This window comes from Grammomys surdaster, unplaced genomic scaffold, assembly GCF_004785775.1.
Source record: "Grammomys surdaster isolate TR1022 unplaced genomic scaffold, NIH_TR_1.0 310, whole genome shotgun sequence".
Classification (NCBI taxonomy): Eukaryota; Metazoa; Chordata; class Mammalia; order Rodentia; family Muridae; genus Grammomys; species Grammomys surdaster.
Window position 1 is genome coordinate 2,312,254 of NW_021604729.1, and position 19,131 is coordinate 2,331,384.

At 46.9% G+C, this 19,131-nt stretch overlaps 3 protein-coding genes across 9 annotated transcripts; 1 reads left to right on the forward strand and 2 right to left on the reverse strand.

Moving 5' to 3' along the window:
- Positions 1 to 991: 991 nt before the first annotated feature.
- Lrrn4cl (LRRN4 C-terminal like) lies at positions 992 to 1,711 on the reverse strand. The gene has a single exon (XM_028777452.1). The coding sequence runs from the start codon at positions 1,709 to 1,711 to the stop codon at positions 992 to 994; it is 720 nt and encodes a 239-aa protein (XP_028633285.1).
- Positions 1,712 to 4,792: 3,081 nt separating this feature from the next.
- Positions 4,793 to 15,747, reverse strand: Bscl2 (BSCL2 lipid droplet biogenesis associated, seipin). 7 transcript variants are annotated; one of them, XM_028777527.1, is made up of 12 exons: positions 15,730 to 15,747; positions 13,305 to 13,502; positions 11,661 to 11,977; positions 10,219 to 10,300; positions 7,768 to 7,911; positions 6,955 to 7,089; positions 6,714 to 6,811; positions 5,735 to 5,876; positions 5,550 to 5,616; positions 5,292 to 5,360; positions 5,107 to 5,193; positions 4,793 to 4,999 (listed from the first exon to the last, which is right to left on the reverse strand). In XM_028777527.1, exons 2-12 carry the CDS (start codon positions 13,377 to 13,379, stop codon positions 4,878 to 4,880), a joined length of 1,338 nt encoding a protein of 445 aa, XP_028633360.1. In that variant the 5' UTR covers positions 13,380 to 13,502; positions 15,730 to 15,747; the 3' UTR covers positions 4,793 to 4,877. The 7 variants fall into 7 exon arrangements, with proteins under 7 accessions (XP_028633360.1, XP_028633361.1, XP_028633357.1 ...); XM_028777528.1 differs by lacking the exon at positions 15,730 to 15,747 and adding an exon at positions 15,246 to 15,627 and having other exon boundaries at positions 13,305 to 13,439; XM_028777524.1 differs by lacking the exon at positions 15,730 to 15,747 and adding an exon at positions 15,246 to 15,627.
- On the forward strand, positions 13,862 to 15,299 carry Gng3 (G protein subunit gamma 3). Its single transcript, XM_028777532.1, has 3 exons — positions 13,862 to 14,108; positions 14,461 to 14,560; positions 14,835 to 15,299. The coding sequence occupies exons 2-3, from the start codon at positions 14,462 to 14,464 to the stop codon at positions 14,961 to 14,963; spliced, it is 228 nt and encodes a 75-aa protein (XP_028633365.1). The 5' UTR covers positions 13,862 to 14,108; position 14,461; the 3' UTR covers positions 14,964 to 15,299.
- Positions 15,748 to 19,131: the final 3,384 nt, after the last annotated feature.

Here is a 19,131-nt window from a genome sequence, read left to right on the forward strand (position 1 = left end):
ATAGGCCAAACCTGGTCTGTCACTTGCCATGAGAGGCTTATGAGCTATGAACAGATTATATTTATAAATAGCTATATTTCAATTTAATTTTTATTTTATGTGTATGAGTGTTTTGTCTATGTATGTATGTGTGTATGTATGTATGTATGTATGTTTGTATGTATATGAGTGCCTGATGCTGGCAGAGGTCAAAAGTAGACATTGGATCTCCTGGAAATGGAATTACAGATGGTTGTGAGCTGTCATCTGGATGCTGGGAATAAAATTCTGGTCCTCTGGAAAAATAGCTGGTGCTCTTAACTGCTGAACAATCTCTCTATCCTGCTCCTCCTTTCCTTGTTTTTGTTTTATTCTTTTTGAGACAGGATCTCACTATATTATCTGGTTTGGCCTGGGATTTTTCTATGTAGATCAGGCTGCTTTGGAAACTCAGAGAGATCTTCCTGCCTCTGCCTCCAGTGCCCTGGAGATTAAAATTGTAAACTACCATGCCAGGCCTTAAATAGCTCCATTTTAATTGGCTATATATAAGTACATATATAACGCCTGTAATTTTACCCCCTCTGCACGCCTTTAATCCCAGCACTTGGGAGGCAGAGGCAGGTGGATTTCTGAGTTCAAGGCCAGCCTGGTCTACAGAGTGAGTTCCAGGACAGCCAGGGCTACACAGAGAAACCCTGTCTCGAAAAACCAAAAAAAAAAAGAAAAAAAATTTTACCCCCTCAAGCCCATAAAGCTTAAATCATTTTCATCTGACCTCCAAGGAATAATTGCTAGTTTTTCTAACCCCTGACAGGGAAGGAAAATAGTGACCAGCTAGTTATGGACTAAACAAGCTCTCAGTTCTGAGGCTAATTGCCTGGGCTGCTCTGGGTTGGCCGTGCCTCTGGTGCCAGGTGGCAGCAAGCCTCACACTCCTCCTGGGAGTGGGTTGGGCTCTCCAGATGGGGCTGGATTGCACCAGAGTTGTTTGTAGTCGACGGGACCCCCATCAGAGAGCTTCTGAAGCTTGGGCAATGCCTTGATGTCGGGGGCAACCCCACCGCTCACGAAGGCAGAAATGCCAGACCAGGGCTGCACAGCTCAGTAGAGCTAAGACTGTGCCTACTCCCACGGCTGCGTGGACCAGGGTAACAGGCTTAGGTGGCATGATAAGCTTTCGACAGGGCCCAAAGTCAGGGCCAGTCCAGCTCTCAGGACCCTCAACATCTGCCCCAGGAACATTGCTCTCACCGGCGTCATTAGTAGCCACCACACAAAAGACATAAGCAACCCCAGACTTCAGTCCTTTCAGCTCTGCTCTTCGAACTGTAGCATTGAGAGGGGCACTCATCTGTGGGGCCCCGTTGCTTTCCCAAAGCAGAAGCCGGTAGTGGCTGACTGGAGAGAAGGGAGCACACCAGTGAACCACTGCGTAGCTTTCTTCAGCCACTATTTGCACTTCTCCCAGGCGAGGAGGCTCTGGCTGTTGGTCTTCCCTGGAGAGCCCTGGGCACAGGCAGGCTACTGGCCCAACCTTCTGCAGCTCTTGGCAGGACACCTGCAGGTGACGGCAACGGTCATAGTCGCAAGGGACAGCTAAGGAAGGTGTAGTTACTGTCACATCATCCTCTTCCCCTTCCTGGTAGTCTTCTGGGGTCAAGATCTGAGCTTGGGAAACCAAGGAGGTGGTCATGGCCGCCAGCCACAGAAGGGAAAGAGAGCCCAACATGGAGCCTGGAAGGGAAGGAGTGAATGAGGAAATGCTGTCAGCCTTGCCTTCCAGGACAAGACCTTTGTGAAAAGTACAACATTGGATCAAGGTGGGCAAAGGAAAGAGGTGGGCTGAGACATACAGTCGTCAACTGGCTTAAGAAGCCAGTGTTCTGGGTTCTGGCTGATCTAAGGCTGTCCTTCAACTCTTCCTGTCTACACCTCCAAACTATGAGGATTATTATTATTTGTGAATGACTGCTTCACCTGGGATAAAAAATAATGAGATACAGCCCCACAGGAGAGGGATGTTTGGGAAGCAGCATGCAAAGTGTTAGAAGCAAGCATCTAATGGATAAACAAAAGTGCTGAGAAAGAGGAGGAGGAAAGGATTTATTCAGTTCAGGGAAGAAAGGTGGACTGAGTCTGAAGCCAGCCTGAGAAATGACCAATCTAGAGCAATGCTTAGTAATAGTTACAAATATCCAGAAAGAAGACAGGAAGATAGAAGGAAGAAAGGGTGGCAGTGGACACTGGAGTCCTCACTCCCTACCTGCATTTGTACAAATCCTGTCCAAGCAATTCAGACTTCTCTCTATCCACCCTCTTCCCGGGACCCACAGCAGCCTCTCACCAGTGGGTAGTAGGCCTTGACACAGCGAGAGTCTGTCCCGGGACATCCGTGGATATCAGGAAGAGTGGTCACAGGTTGTATCTTCAATTCTATTTTGGCTGAGAACTTTTATACTCCTCAACTCTGATGTCACCACCTAGCTAGCCCCTGTGTGCCAAGAAGAGGGCTGGTTCCCTCAGAGGGACTGAGTCACGGGGCCAGGGTTAGGGGAAACCACATGCAGCAGTTTCAGCTGGAGGCCAGGATGCCTGGGTTCTGACAGAGGAATGAAATGGGGAAAGCAGCTAGGAACTGAGAATCCAAAGGCTGCAGTCATGTGAAAGGATGGGGGGAGGAGTATTCTCGGAGGAGGGAGGGCACCTGGCTGGTATCAGACAGGAAAACATCTGTGGATGGCTTGGGGCCTAAATTACAAAAAGCTGTTTTGGTAAAAATCCTACCACATTCATGGCAGTCATTTCCTGTCTTCTGCCTCCCAACGGACAGAGAAGGGAGGGGTGTAAAGTCCAGAGTGATGCTCTCTGGATCCGCCCTACCCTGTCCCCCTCCCCTGAGGGAGAGGAGAATCACATGCTAAAGCAGGATGCCTCTTTCTGGCCAGGATAAGGTTTCTTCCCTGAGTTATGGATGGAAAGAGCTATACTAAATAAGGTGGTACATGCCTCAATTTCTCAGCACTAATGGAGGCTGAGTCAGGATCACTAGGAGACAGCCTGCGTTACATAGTGAGACTCTATCTCAGAAAATAAGCCAAAGTCCTAACAGCTGGGTGGGGTGGTGCAAGCTTGTAATTCAGTACTTGGGATCTGTGGCAGGAGAGTTGCTAAAAATTTGAGGCCAGTCTCTAAGAATATTTAAAACTTAATTGAAGAAGAAGAAAAAGAAGAAGAAGAGGAAGAAGAGGAGGAAGGAGAGGAAGAAGAGGAAGAAGAGGAAGAGGAAGAAGAGGAGGAGGAGGAGGAGAAGGAGGAAGGAAATGAAGTAAAGTAATCGTCTAAGTCAACCGTGAATACTTGGGCTCAAAGAACATTTCTGTTCCAGCTGAGTAGCAGGAACATAGGTGTTCAATGCCTGACTTAGTACAAGAAATTGGGAACATTAGATCATAGACTAATTTGTTCAACCTTAAATCTCCTTGTAATGTGTAGCTCTTATACTATTCTTTTTTTTTTTTTTTTTTTTTTTCGAGACAGGGTTTTTCTGTGTAGTCCTGGCTGTCCTGGAACTCACTCTGTAGACCAGGCTGGCCTTGAACTCAGAAATCTGCCCGCCTCTGTCTCCCAAGTGCTGGGATTACAGGCGTGCACCACCACTGCCTGGCTTATACTATCCTTTTAAAGAAAGCAACACAGGGGCTAGAGAAATGGCTCAGTAGTTAAGAGCACTGGCTGGTTTTCCAGGAAGATATAATTTGTGCTGGCTGGTCTGATGTCAAGTTGACAAACTAGTTTTCTAAAATGAAAGAATCTTGAAAAAGTGCCTCCATTAACATCTGGCTGTAAGGCATTTTCTTAGTTATTGATGACGGAGGGCCCAGCCCATTGTGGATGGGGTCATCCCTGGGCTGGTCATCTTTGGTCCTATAAGAAAGCAGGCCGACCAAGCCAGGTGGAGCATGCCAGGAAACAGCACCCCTCCATGGCCTCTGCATCAGCTCCTGCCTCCAGGTTCCTGCCCTGTTTGAGCTCCTGTCCTAATTTCCTTTGATGAATAGCATATGGAAGTGTAAGCCAAATAAACCCTTTCCTCCCCAACATGCTTTTTGGTCATGGTGTTTCATCACAGCACTAGAACTAAGACAGTGGCTCACTCACAGCCATGTATTTGCAGGTCCAGGAAGATTCAATCCCTTCTTTTGGCTTCCAGTGGTACCCAAACTCACATGCACATCCATGCACAGAATTAAAAATAATTTAAAAAGGGAACACACTGGAGGGTGAAGAGATGTCTGAGTAGTTAAGAGTGCTTGCTGGCTGTTCTTGCAGAGAGTGCAGTTCAGATATCAGCTCTCATGTGGGGAGGCTCATAGCCACCTGTAACTCCAGTTCCAGGGGATCTGATACCCTCTTCTGCCTCTGACTTAGCAACACACATGTCCATACATACAGAGAAGTGCGCACATACGCACATAAATAAAAACAAAATAATAAAAACTGATACCCAGGGCTGGAATGATGGCCCAGTGGTTAAGAGAACTTCCTGGTCTTACAGCAGATATAGGTTTGGTTCCCAGCATCAATATGGGAGTTCACAACTCTCTATATAACTCCAACCCCAGGGGATCTACCCTCTTCTGATCTTATGGGCTTCTGCATACATGTGATACATATACTTATGTAGGTTCATACAGAGATACATAAAACAAAACAAAATCTTCCACGACCCAAGTTTGACTCCACAGGACCCATATCGTAGTGGAAGGAGAAAACTGAATCTAAAACTTTTCCTCTGATGTCCACACAAGCAGCTGGCACAAAACAGTTTATTAAGGGAACAAGGAAAAAGGTGCCCCATGGGAAAGTGCTGGAATGTGAGGAATCCATCCTTTTGTTCAGGAACTGGAGCAGGTTGGGCGTTGCCTGAGGCTACCCAGAGTCTCAGGAGCAAGGGCAGAAGTTGAGGCAGAGGTAGGCAAGTTGGCCTCTGTCAGCAAAGCTGCATCTTCCCAGGAGCCTGAAGCAGAGCCAGAAAAGAGCCAAGCAAAATTGCAACTGAGCCAGGTAAAGAGGGGTGGGGTGGCATTCCCACCACACATCACCCCTCACATACAGACCCCTCACCATCACTAGCCTCTGGCTCTGGCTCTGGCTCCTCTTCTCCATTCAGGGGCTGCTTCTCTGGTTTCTCTTCCTCAGACAGCTGGCCCTCTTCAGCCAGAAGGGGAGCAACAGAGGTGAGACAGGTGAGACCCAGGCACTGAAGGGGAGTGCTGGGGATGAGGAGCGAGGGAGGAACCGAATCATACCTGTTCCTGAGGGATCTTCAGGGCTCTCGCCATCCTCTGTCACATCTGACTGCTGGGTAGATTCCTGACCTTCAGGTCCCACAAGCAGAGGACAGCTAGGGTCAGTGGTTATCCTTGGCTTGCAGTGCCAACTCCACCTTCTCCAACCTCTCCTTGCACCCTCAGTTCCAGAGTACCACATGCTTCATACTGGTGGCAGGCAGACCCTCTGATCCAGCCAGTCTACCCCTCAATGATACTGTCAACCAACCAGTTTACCTGGCTGATGGCGAGAGATCCGACGCTGGGCCCCATGTCCTGAATTATCCCTTTGTCGGATATTAACCTGTGGAGCAGTAACCCCTGAGCAGGGAAGCCTGACTCCCTCTGCAGTAATCACACCCCATCCCTAACATGCCCCTGATCACCCAAGGAAGAAAAACAGGGCCTTTGCCCTGTGAGACCTGCAAAGAGAAGCGGTGTCGGGGCCAGACAGCACCCCACACCCACTGCATATAGCTGAAGAGCACGATGACGCTGAGGAAGGTGAAGTTGCTGGCCACACCCACGAAGGCGCAGGTCATGGGGAAGTTGTATAGCAGGTACCTAAGATGGGAAATAGGGTCAGGAAGGGAACAGCAGTTACTAGGTAGCACTAGCCTCCAGCACTCCAGAAATATTTGTAGGGCAGCTTGAATGAGTGTGGCTGGAGCTGTCCTCTGGCACTGTGGCACCCACTCTCCAATCCAGGTTCCAGACCACACTGCACCAGGTTCTAATAAAGGCCAAGGATTTCAGGCAGTCTCAGAAGCACTACAACAGCTTCAACTGTAACCTCTCTAGTCTCTCGAGCACTTTATGAGCCAATGGAACAAGGCAGTGGGTTACATAGAGATTTGACTGGGGAACAGTGGGCAGGGTAGAGGTGTATAGGATCTCAATATGTTGTCTGTGTAGCAGGGGCTAGACACAGGGCACTACACCTGGCTCATCTGATACTTTTTCCCCCTTTTTCATTATGCTGAAAATCTTTGTAGTTCAAGATTTCTTGCCTTAGGCCCATCCAGTGCTGGAATGAAAGGGTCTGTCATCTCATATGGGATATTAAAAAATGCCTGTTAAAATTTTTATGTCTGAGTATTTGCCTGAATGTATGTATATGTCACATGGATGCCTGGTGTCTCCAAAGACCAGAAGAATAAATGAGATCCCCTGGAACTTGCCTCGTGGGTGTTCTTAACCCCTGAGCCACCTCTCCAGCTCCTCACATGGGACTTTTAAGAAGCTCTCTTGAAAGCTGATAAGCATAGTGAAGGCGAGGAAGAACCACCTCTGGCCTTTGTAAAATATGATGCGATTGTTACTGGTCACCTCTGCCTGGGACTCTCTTCATTTTAGGCAGGTCACAGGAAAGCTGTCAGGGTTCCTTCCATGGCTTTTTACCTGAGCCCGGTGAAGTGGGCGTGGATCCGGAGGTAAGCCCCATACATCTGGATGCGCTTGCTGTGGATCTCAATAATTGCTCCAGTTGTTGGCACATACTGCAAGGGGAGGGGTGAAGGCAGAGTCAGTCTGAGGCCCACTTCCTGTCTCTGCGGCTCTCACAGTTGACTGCCCATGGGCTCCTCAGGTACAATCTTGGGCCAGTTGAAGAATTGTCTCCTAACTCTGTCACCTCACTTACCGAATTCTCCCTATAGTCAGAGTAGAGTTCTACTTCCAGGAGCTGCTTCTGTTCAGCAAAGCCAAACAGCAGGAGGCTGGAGAACACCAGTGTGTCAAGCATCTGGAGCAGCTGAGAGCGGTAATGCAGCATTACCTGACAGGGCCAAGAGGACAGGTTGGGAACAGGTGCTCACTCTATCTGCCCCATGCTTGGGCGATAAGCTCATTCTAGGCTCCCTGCTCTTTCGCTTTCTCTAACTCTCAGTCATCACCTCCCCAAGCTTTCCATCTCTTCCAGTAATGGCTCTCTACTACCTGACCACACTTTCTAATTCTAAGACAGTGAAAACCTCCTCTCTAAAGTTACGTCCCTGAGATAAGCAGTCTGCTCACATGTAGTCTGTCTTCTGGGTTGGATCTGTGTCCCAACATAACACCTAACGCTATCCTCAAATGTAGTGGCTCTGTGGACAGTTGAACAGTGGGATCCAGTGTTGAATGAGCGTTCACTACTGATAAGAACCTGCATTTCTTCCTAGTCTTGCTAGGAGGGAGTCACTCTAAAACTCTTAACAGTTAAGCTGGTTATCTCAAAGCTGGTGTGTTTCCAGTGTCTGCTTGTTTTCAGAGCAGCTGTATTATTTACTCTATAGTTGGGAATGCCATGAGATACTAGGTGATTGACCAGTGTTTAGCTTATCAAGCAGATTCTTCACTTATCCTGATTTGGGCCTGACCTCAGAGCCAAGGAGTCCTCTCTTAAAACACTAGCCAGATATTCTGATTCTCCCATCATTGTCTGCAAATTCCTAGATTGTCCATAAATACTTACTGAGCGTGAAGAAGTGGAGATGATTCGGCCACCTCTGGTATAACATGAAACAGTGACTAAGAACATGCCCAAGTCTTGATTCACAGGGGATTCTGGCATTTCAAGCTCTAAGGTGACTCGATATGGCTGTCCATACATCAGTACCTGCCCAAGGTAACACACATCTTGTTAAAAGAAATTTTTGTAGTGTTTTGAGACTGTCCTGGAACTCACTCTGTAGACCAGGCTGGCCTCAAATTCAGAGAGTCACATGCCTCTGCCTCCCAGTGCTGTGATTAAAGGTTTGTGCCACCATGCCTGGCCTGTCATTCATATATATATAATATGTATACATATATATGTAATATGTATACATATATATATATATAAATTCATATATATATTAAAGTGTACGGTCTCTGCTTCTTTAAGTACTCAACAAAATTTCCTTGGGTCCACAGACCTTCCCATTGTTTAATCATGATTCAATGCTGCCCCCTCCTGGTCACTAGACACCTTGGCTTTCCAGACTTCTATTTTGTTTGCTGGCTTGATTTTATTTAGGACCTAGGGTAGGGAACCTTGTGTTGAGTGGGTCTTGCTATGTATCTCTGGCTAGCCAAGAACTCACTATAAAGCCTCAAATTCATGGAACTTCTCTTGCCTCAGCCTCTGGTGCTGAAATTTTGGGCATGCACCTCCACATTCACCCTGTGAGCTCTTAGGTCTGACTTGGACTTCTATGTTTATAAGAAGAGTCCTGTTGCATTTCTTTTCCAAAAGTGAACAGTCACATTGCCAACTGGGCCATCTGTGATTCAGGCCTATGTGCCTCTGGAGCTGTCCCCCGGGCCTAGTCTGCCCTCACTTGCTAATTAAGCAAGTGCTGCCCTGCCCCCCAGTCAGCGCTGGCACAGTCACTGTAGTAGCAGAGCATCTTGTTATCCTAGTCTTTCTTCATTTTTAAAGGCAGATTGCTTATTAATTAAAAAAAATTAAGTTTGTCTATTTGTATCATTATGTGTACAACAGTGAATTTATTAAAAATGATAGAACTACCTGGGGTGGCAGTGCATGTTTTTAATCCCAGCACTCAGGAGGCCAAAGGGAGGAGGATATCTGTGAATTCAAGGCTAGCCTGGTTTAAATGGCAAGTTCGAGGCCAGCCAAGGCTACACAGTAAAACTTTGTTCCAAATAAGTACATAGAGTGATACAACAACTGTATACTTTAAGAGGTAAACTATGTATTATATAAATTTTAACTTAATAAACCTATTTTAAAAAACTAGAAAAGTAGTGGTTGAAAAAAATAAATCCAGGCCTGGCATGGTGGTGCATACTTACTAATAATCCCAGCATTTAGGAAGCAGAGGAAGTCTGGGTTACCCACTTTCTGCTTGCCTTTAATTCCACCACACAGGAGGCTGAGACAGGGTGATCACAGCTTCAAGGTTAACTATTTTTATTTGTTTTTCAAATAATCCAGGCTAACCTTTCTGCCTCTATCTCCCAAGCTCCTTTTTTTTTTTTTTTTTTTTTTTTCGAGACAGGGTTTCTCTGTGTAGCCCTGGCTGTCCTGGAGCTCACTCTGTAGAGCAGGCTGGCCTCGAACTCAGAAATCCACCTGTCTCTGCCTCCCAAGTGCTGGGATTACAGGCGTGCGCCACCACTGCCCGGCTCCTTTGGTTTTTTTATGACAGGACTGGAACTAACTTACCTAAGATGCTCTTAAACTCCTAAACTCAAGATATCCTCCCTAGGGTGGTAGTGGTGGCACACACATTTCATCCCAACACTCAGGAGGCAAAGGCAAGTGGATCTCAGAGTGTGAGGCCAGCCTGGTCAGCATCCTTCTATGATGTGTGCCACTATGCCAGAGCTGATCTTCTATTATAAAGTCAGCTTCTACTTAAATAACACTTAAAAAAATAATGTTCAAGTTAAGACTGACAACTAAAAAAAACCTCATGTAATAAAAAATGACACTAATTCTCAAAGTCCTTTTTTTGTTTTATTTTTTGATATCAAGAGCCATTTTAAGCTTGGAATCCTTTTTTTTTTTTTTTTGGTTTCTCGAGACAGGGTTTCTCTGTATAGCCCTGGCTGTCCTGGAAATCACTCTGTAGACCAGGCTGGCCTCGAACTCAGAAATCTGCCTGCCTCTGCCTCCCAAGTACTGGGATTACAGGTGTGCGCCACCACCGCCTGGCGGAATCCTATTTTTTTTAATCAGGGCCTCTAGGGAGATAGGCTCTGGCTGTGCAGCGCACGCTAATATCAGATTTGAAATAATCTTCCTGCCTCTTTTTGCTCCTAATGCTGTCATTACAGATGTGTCACAGTGACTGGCATCAACTTCCAGATTTTCTTTTCAACCTCTGTTTGCCTCAGAGCCTTTCTCTTAAATCTCTTGCTCAATCCCTGCTCTCCCTATCTTTCTCAAGCAATCATGTCTAGTTCTCAGACTCACCCGATCACGTCCACTCTTAGCCAGTGAGACATTGGCAACAGGGAAAGAGCAGAGCGAGGCGGTGGAGGAATCACAGTCTGTCCTGAATGAGAAGGGACGAATGACACTTTGTGAGGTGATAGCCTGCTCTGTCTGCCTGCCCACACACCTGCTCTCTAGGGACCCTCCTCTCACCCAGCCCTTTTCTCCATCACAGGAAATGAAGAACAAATGTGGCCACTAGAGCCAAGAGATCCTAGTAAGCCTTTGATTCTTTTCCTCATTAGAACAGAACCCATAGGGAGGAGCTAAAGGACGCGGACACGCAGGTGTCTCTGCAGGCTCCCTTGATGGTCTCATGTGGATTTCAGGGTCCCTTTCCTAGAGAGTCTGATTCAGCAGTTCTGGACTGAGGCCTATGTTGGAAAAAAAAATTCCTCCTAAATATATCTATATGCAAAACTGCACATAGTATATGGATCCTCAGCTCATACCTGGGTATACATACACATACCCTATATATGTAAGATTCATGTTCCCTTGAGGCTGGAGTAATGTCCCAGTGGTCAAGAGCACTGCTGCTCTTCCAGAGGACCTGAGTTCAATTCCCAGCAACCACATGGCAGCTCACAACTGCCTGTAACTCCAGTTGCAGGGGATCTGACACCTTCACACAACCATACAGGCAGGCAAAACACCAAAGCACATGAAATAAAATAATTATTTTAAAAAAAGACTCATGTTCCCTAAATGTTTACGTGGATCTACCTTAGACATGACAGCACAAGACTAGGGATTTGGGACAGGAGAAAAAGTGTTTTCTGTGTTGTGTTGATTAGTCTTATAGCTACTGTTGGGAGACATACAGACACTTTGGCAGTGTGAGTAAAATGGATATGAACTAGGAGCCTAGGTAAGAAGTAGGACTTCCATGGGTTACGGTATATACCATTGGAGATGTGTGGCAGTAAACTAAAAGGCAAAGGAAGTATTTCCTAATAGCTCATGTGTTAAAAGCTACAGTAATTCTTAGATACCCATGGGAGTTGAACTGGCTTAAAAGGTTTAATGCAACCTAAACAGAACAGACCCTGATCCTTTTCTAGTTTTTTTTTTGTTTTTGTTTTTTTTTAAATTCTTTTGAGACAAGTTCTCAACCTGTATTCCAGGCTGGCCTGGAACTCATGGCAATTCTCTCAATTCAGTCTCTCAAGACTGGTATTACATATGTGACCAGGCACTTTTTAACCACAATTTAGCAGCAGAGGTAGACCTAGAACTCTAGTGCCCTACCAGCCCAGACCTGCTCCAGCCTTGGCTCAGGAGGTGAGAAGTCCTGTTAACACACGAAAATACGATTTCATCCTCTGTCAATACTGGGATTCAACAGAGGATGCTCCAGAAACCCTTGAAGTAATTTTTCAAGTTAAGATCCTTCTACTTTAAAGGAGCAGCCTTCTCACCTGTAGTAGAAATGCACAGGGCTGAGGTGGCTGACAGTCGGCATGTAGGAGTAGTAGAAAGAGCCATAGAGGAACACAGACACCCAAAGCAAAAGAAGGATGGTGCAGAAGAGCACCCCAAACTGCAGCATCAGCCTGCGGGCACGGCCTGCCAAGACATGGCCCACTTCCTGGGCCCACAGTAAGGCGGGGACTGGTGGGTCATTGACCATGATGGGGACAACAGGGGATCTGGCCCTAGCTTCGGGCTTTGAGTTCCTGGCTGGTTTTCCACAGGGACGATACCCTTGGCCATGGGCTGGGGCAGCTGAAGGTTCCTGGAGAAAGAGAAGGGAAAAAACAGTTTCTTTCCAGGGTAGCTGGAGACAAAAAAAGACAAGCTTATTCAACTGGCTTTGAAGACTACGGGTAGCTGGACCATTGCTTCACATGTGCCTCTCTTCCAATTACTCCTTCACCTCCTTCCACTGAGTTCGCTTCCATTCACTGCCTCAGTGGAACTCTTCCTCCTGGGACAAACTTCCTTAATACATTCACAGAAGCATTACATACAGAGAACGAAGCCCTTAAATCTCTCTCGAAACACAGATGACATGGATCCAGTATGCCAGAGGTTTGCAAGGAGGTGAGTGACTTGCCTAAGGTCGCACAGCCTGCCAAACGGCCTCAACGCCTGCAGTCTTAGAGCAGTCAAAATTGCCGCCCTAAGAGTTTTTCCCTCCGCCTAGGCCTGTGCTCACTCACAGAGGAGGTGACCCCCTACCCTGGCACAGCGCCCTGTGGCCGACGCTGCGACGCCCGCCCCTGGGGTAACGCGGTGAACACCGGCTGGCCACCGCGGCGAGGCAGACTCACCAGCCTCCCGCTGCTCCAGCAACTTAGAGAAGGCAGTTCCGGCTACCAAGGAAGCCCCGCCCATCTGTCAATCGACTGCAGGGGCTGAGCCCTGCATAGAAGGCAGAGCCTGTAAAATGCTTTGCTCCCACACTGTCTCGGCAAGAAGCCCCATTATACTTTAGTTGAGTGGCTAAAGGAACAATTCACTCTTCACCCAGGCCTCTCCAACTCAGGCTGAGACTCAGCAGCGTGCCCTTGGTCCTCCTTTCCAGGCTTCAATCACAACCCTCTTCCCATACCTTTACCACCAATCTTTTCAGTGTGATTGACTGGAGGTGTGAAATGAATGCTGGGTTTTTCGTTTTTGTTTTTAATTCAGTAGAGTTCCTTGGGCCTGTAGGAGTCCAAAGGGAGCTCAGAGAACCTTACACCCTGCCAGAACCTGAATCCTGTGTGTTGCGCAGATGGTGCCTTCCGCTAGTCAAGTGTGGCAGTAGTTCAACCGTTTTCAGTCTCCAGTTTTTAATGCTGCGTGATTGACCTTCTGTGACCCACGTGATGCAGTCGACCTCAAAATATCTACAAAAACATGAGACTAGATCTCCGAAGGTGGCATCTTCTAGATAACATCCTCCAGAAGGCAAGGCCAATGCACATCTTCCTGAATAATAGCAATCTACTCAAATTACATGAGAAACTTCAAATCAATTACCTATCTAATTCCACCTCTTGACACCCTACTCCTCACTCCAAGAAGCCCACCTGTGTTCACAAAATTCACACTAACTCTCGTGTGAGGTGCCTTACCTCCTCTTTGTCTGATCCTTTGATCTGGTCTCTGCATGTCTCTTTTCCCCCAGCGTCTCTTCTTTGATGTATCATTTCTTTAAATACCTTCTTGATGGTTACCTCTGCTGCCCCTGGATCTCCCCACTCAAGTCACTGGTGGGTAGAAAGGGGTGATCTAGAAGCTGGTCACCTGTAGAGTGTCACATTTTCCTAGATCTGAAGAATGGAGGGTCATTGAAAAGAAATGAAGATTCAGGTGCTAAGTGCTGTGTCAGGGTGGGGGTGGGGGTAGGGCAGCAGCCCAGCTGATGTCAGACTTTCAAATGAGCAGGGTCTCCCGCAGTGGGTACAGACTCTAGTGCAGGGGCTGTCACAGGCCCAGACTACCCCATTTGAGAGGGGAGCCTGCTTCTGCCTCAGGTCCTTTGGGGAGGGATCTAGTTTAGACTAAGGACTTGTACAGTGGGCAGGGGCAGGTAGTGGGATAGCAACAGTGAGGGTGTGCACAGGGGATGCAAACATCAGACAGACTCCCCCACTGTCCGGGCAGTTGGTATGCTCCAGAATCTGAGCCGCTCCTTCTAGCATCCTTCATCCTTCAGGTACCAGCCATCTGGGCAGTGCTTAAGCTGCAGAAACCGAGACCACCCCTCCAAGGATCTCTAGTCTGAGCATCTCTAGTGACCTTCTCTGCATTAACTGTCAGTGCTACAGATATTTTTAGCTCCAAGTCCTGGCAGGGTGGGGCACCTATCTGAGGCAGGGTTTGGTGCCCCCTCCCCACTGACCCTCCATCCCAGGCTGCTGCTGCTGTCACTTCAGGTGAGTAGAGAGCAGCTTTTTTCTCTTTAGGGCTTAAGGGGACATGCGGCTGATGTGATTTCATCAGGGTGGGGCTCTTTCTGACTGAGGCTTTCATTGCTGGTAACATATTTGGCTCAAAGACTTAAAATCCTTAAATCGTTTGTAAGGTTGATGACCAGGACCCAGGGATTAGGAGAACATTTCATTTCACCTTCTCTATTCTCCCCACTTAAAAAAAAAAAAAATGGGATGGCCACTGAAGAGTGGAGATATTAGGGGAACAAAATATTGGGGCACAATCCCAGCTGTGTGGTTGCTGAAGAGCTGAGTGCTTCAGCTGAGGTTACTAAGTTGTCTGTCTTTACTCCAGGATGAAAGGGGAGACCCCTGTTAACAGCACTATGAGTATTGGCCAAGCACGCAAGATGGTGGAACAGCTTAAGATTGAGGCCAGCTTGTGCCGGATAAAGGTGGGTGCGACCCAGGCGCCCATTAGTCCTCCAGGCGTCAGCTGTAGGTTTGCAATCAGTCCCCCACCCCAAAAAGATGCTTTTTTTTCCTGATACCCTGAGGTCAGAGGCAGAAATTGAGCTTTGTCAGGAAAGTTGTTCTCGAGGACTGGCAATGGGGGAGAGGTCCATCTCAAAGGGCACCAGAAACAAAAAGATAGTCTATTTGGTGAAGAGAACTTGCAGTCCCTTTCAGGAATCCTGGTTAATGTTTCCCCTCCTGGCTGTGTTCCAGGTGTCCAAGGCAGCAGCAGACCTGATGACTTACTGTGATGCCCACGCTTGTGAGGACCCTCTCATCACTCCTGTGCCCACTTCAGAGAACCCCTTCCGAGAGAAGAAGTTCTTCTGTGCTCTCCTCTGAAGAGCGCTCGCTGTACCTTCTCTGATCTCATCTCCCCCTCCCAGACCCGCCCTAAGATTGGAAATTGTAGCAGTCCATTTCTGCCCGCACTTATCCTGAGATTATCTGAAGCACAAGGCCCTCCTTACCCATGTCTAGCCCATCTCCTCACCCTTGCAGGCCAACTCCAAGCACCTTTTACTCTATCTATAAAGGGACCCCGTTAAACTGCCAAAATCCTGCCTGTTTCCCTCGGTGATCCATCTGTTCAGGCAATGGAGAGGGGGATGCCCGGGTGCTCACCTGGAGCTATGAAAAGGTAAAGGCATTTGAAGAATAAAGTCATTCAGAGCCTCAGAAGACAACGCCTGTGTTAGCGTTCTTGGGAAAGAGGATCTTTAGTCGATACACTTGCCATATCCAGGGAACACGGCCAGTCGAGCGGGTTAGACATTGTAAGGATTGGAGATCGCGGAGTATAAGATGCCCTAGCGCCCCCAGTGGGGGGTTGTTAAAACGAGCGCTCAGAAGCCGCGGAGCATTCACACGAGCGCGCAACGAAAGCGGCGAGAACTACAAGGGGCAGTAGGGTGGGTTTCCGCGGGCCCAAGGACAGGAGGCCCAGGTGGAGGTGGCCTGAGAGGCCGTGGGGCGGGACAGCGCGACTCAGCGCCTGCAGCCAATGCCCAAGATGGCGACTGCCTGTTCATACCCGCATGGCGGCACGCTCCAAGGGTGCTCTTAAAATGGCGGTCCCCAGCGTTACCAGTATGAAACGATCCCTTACGCGATCCTCTGGTCTTAAAATGGCTGCCCCTGTCCTCTCGAAGTCAGAGTCAGGTTCTCTGTCTCATAGGATCTGGAACTAGACATGCTTTGGAAACCAACTACGGGCGGTGGGGGTGGGGAGATACCTAAAGAGGTCATGGGTTCATAGTTCAGTGTGGTGGGCAGCACTCCGGGGGCAGAGACAGGTGGATCTGAGTTTCAAGCCACCCGCAGACACACAATGAAATCCTGAACTAGTCTCTAGGACTGGGGCCCCAGAAGCACAATGTGGACTTTGCATAAGAATCTCACCTTTCTGAGTAGAGGTTCCCTTTGAGGTATTATATGTAATAACACAAGTGTGTGTGTGTGTCAGTCTATCTTGGAGCACCCTGTTCCTTGGTCTCTCTGGGACCTAAATAAGTAATAAATTTATGTTTCTGTTTTCTTATTGAATTGGGCTTTTTATTTTCTCAAGGTGGCTGAAGAACATCTTAAGAAGGGTTCAGAATGATGTCTGACTGGAAACCATGTGTCATGAATGCCTCCTAGATTAAGAATTGGTGGAAGTTTAGGAGACCCAGATTATCTCCTAGACGCTTTTTTGTACTAAGAGTAGATGTACATAGATGTTTTGGATACTGGGCCACAATTAACTGTCCCAGTTGTTTTAAAAATCTATGGATAGTTGTTTTATCAAAATCTATGGAAGGTCTAATTCCCAGGGTGTCATAACCAAATGACTGAACAGGTGCTTGACTGCAGGCCCAATGATTTTCATCCATCAAGGTGGTGGGGGATAGCTCAGAGTTCTTCTGACTCCACAAAGAGTATGCCTGTACAGTACACACACACTTCAGTATATTATAATCTTTGTTCCTTCTTTCTTGTGAAAACTCCAGGAAGGATTCTTGTTATAATCCCCACCTGCTCACAATGTCTAGAATGCAATAGGTGCCTAATACCTAATGAATGTTTTTTTCTTTCTTTCTTTCTTTCTTTCTTTCTTTCTTTCTTTCTTTCTTTCTTTCTTTCTTTCTTTCTTTCTTTCTTTCTTTCTTTTTTTTCGAGACAGGGTTTCTCTGTGTAGTCCTGGATGTCCTGGAACTCACTCTGTAGACCAGGCTGGCCTCGAACTCAGAAATCCACCTGCCTCTGCCTCCCAAGTGCTGGGATTAAAGGTGTGCACCACCACTGCCCGGCGAATGTTTTTTTCTATTTGTATATGCTTAAAATGTTCACAGGGAATAGCAAGAGACAAGAGCCCTTTTTGTACTGTATCAGTGTTGGGCAAATACCAGGGTAGTAAGACTGATCTTATCAGCTCAGATGTGGCAAAAAGTCAAAAATGCTTAAAGTGTGATATTAGTGACATTAGGTTAACCCTTGCCCTACCTTATCCCCTAAAACACCAATCTTAGTTTTTTCATGAAATTTGATACCTGTTCAAATTAGCAGTAAGTATCTGGTTGAGAAGAAAACAGGACTAGCAACTAGCACAATGTGTACGCTATTTCAGAGTAGGGCTAGAAGAGATGGCTCAGTTTTTAGGATTAGCTGTTGCTCTTACAGAGAACTTGGATTTAGTTCTCAGTATCCACATGGCGGCTTACAACTGATCTTAACTCCACTTCAAGAGGATCCAATGCCCTCGTCTTACTCTGCATGCACTAGACACAAACACGGCACACACAAGATATATGCAGACAAAACATTCATGAATATAAATCTTAGGAATAGACCATTAGCCAGGCAGTGGTGGCGCACGCCTTTAATCCCAGCACTTGGGAGGCAGAGGCAGGTGGATTTCTGAGTTCGAGGCCAGCCTGGTCTACAGAGTGCCAGGACAGCCAGGACTACACAGAGAAACCCTGTCTCGAACCACCCCCCTCCCGCCAAAAAAAAGGAATAGACCATTAGTAGATTGAGACAGGTTCTGAACTCCTGATTCTCCTGCCTCCAACTCCCAAGTGCTAGGGTCACACACATATACCACTACACCCTGCTGTTCTTGGTTTGTTTTTTAAATAGTCTTGCTCTGTAGGCCAGGTTGATCTGGAATATTCTGGTTTTGAATTCATAGAATTCTTCCTGCCTTGGCCTATCTAGTGTTAAGACAAAAGGCATGTGATTATCATGTCAGGCTTAACACTAATTATAATCAGCTCCAGCGCTAACTTTAAAATGCCCCAATAGCCGGGCAGTGGTGGCGCACACCTTTAATCCCAGCACTTGGGAGGCAGAGGCAGGCGGATTTCTGAGTTCGAGGCCAGCCTGGTCTACAGCATGAGTGCCAGGACAGCTAGGACTACACAGAGAAACCCTGTCTTGAAAAACCAACCAACCAACCAACCAACCAACCAAACAAACAAACAAAAAGCCCCAAGATGGCTCAGTGGGTAGAAGTACCTGCCATCAAGCCCGATGACTGGATTCAATTCTTGAATCCTAAATGGTAGAAGAGAACCAATTCCCAAGTCATCCTGTGATCTTCACAGGTGTACTGTGGCACATGCCTCCACAATTTCCCACATCCCCCAAACCCCCATAAAATTAACAGGCTAAAAAGCAAAAGTCCTACCGAGCCTGGTATGGTAGCAGCTACAATACCAGTTTCAAAAGGCAAAAACAAAGTAAAGTAAAAAGTTCTAGCTGCTAGCAGCAGCACATATACACTAAGCCTTGTCTGTTCAGTAGCAGCACTGCAATGTTTCTGTAGCTTTCACTCTTGAAATTCATTAGAAAAATGAAGACTTTTCTCTTTAGGTAATTAATATTCACACATGAACTTAATTGGCTTCCATAAACAAAACCTTTAATTTAACATCAAACATCCAACTGATTATTTTAGCAGAACCCAAGAGTTAAAATTTCAATTCTAATGGTTCAAGATCTTAGTACAAGAGATGGCTCCGTGATTAGGAGCACTTGCTGCTCTTGCATAGGATCAGGATTCAGAGTTCCTAACACCACCTTTTAAGCTCACAACCATGGGACTCCAGTTCTAGAGGATGGAATGCCGTCTTCTAACCTCCAAAGGTACTGCACACATGTAGTAGACCCAGATGTAGGAAAAACATTCATACACATAAATAAAATTAAAAATAAAAAAGATGCCAGGCGGTGGTGGCGCAGGCCTTTAATCCCAGCACTTAGGAGGCAGAGGCAGGTGGATTTCTGAGGTCAAGGCCAGCCTGGTCTACAGAGTGAGTTCCAGGATAGCCAGGGCCATACAGAGAAACCCTGTCTTGAAAAAAACAAAAAACAAAAAAACAAACAAACAAAAAAAGATGTTACTATAAGCACATACCAGGTAGACAGATCCCTATAATAGCTAGTTCCCAAGTGAAGGCATAGAAAAGAGTTCAGCATTCATACACCCAGAAGCTATTTTTGGCTATAACTAGTGCATCTTGAATAA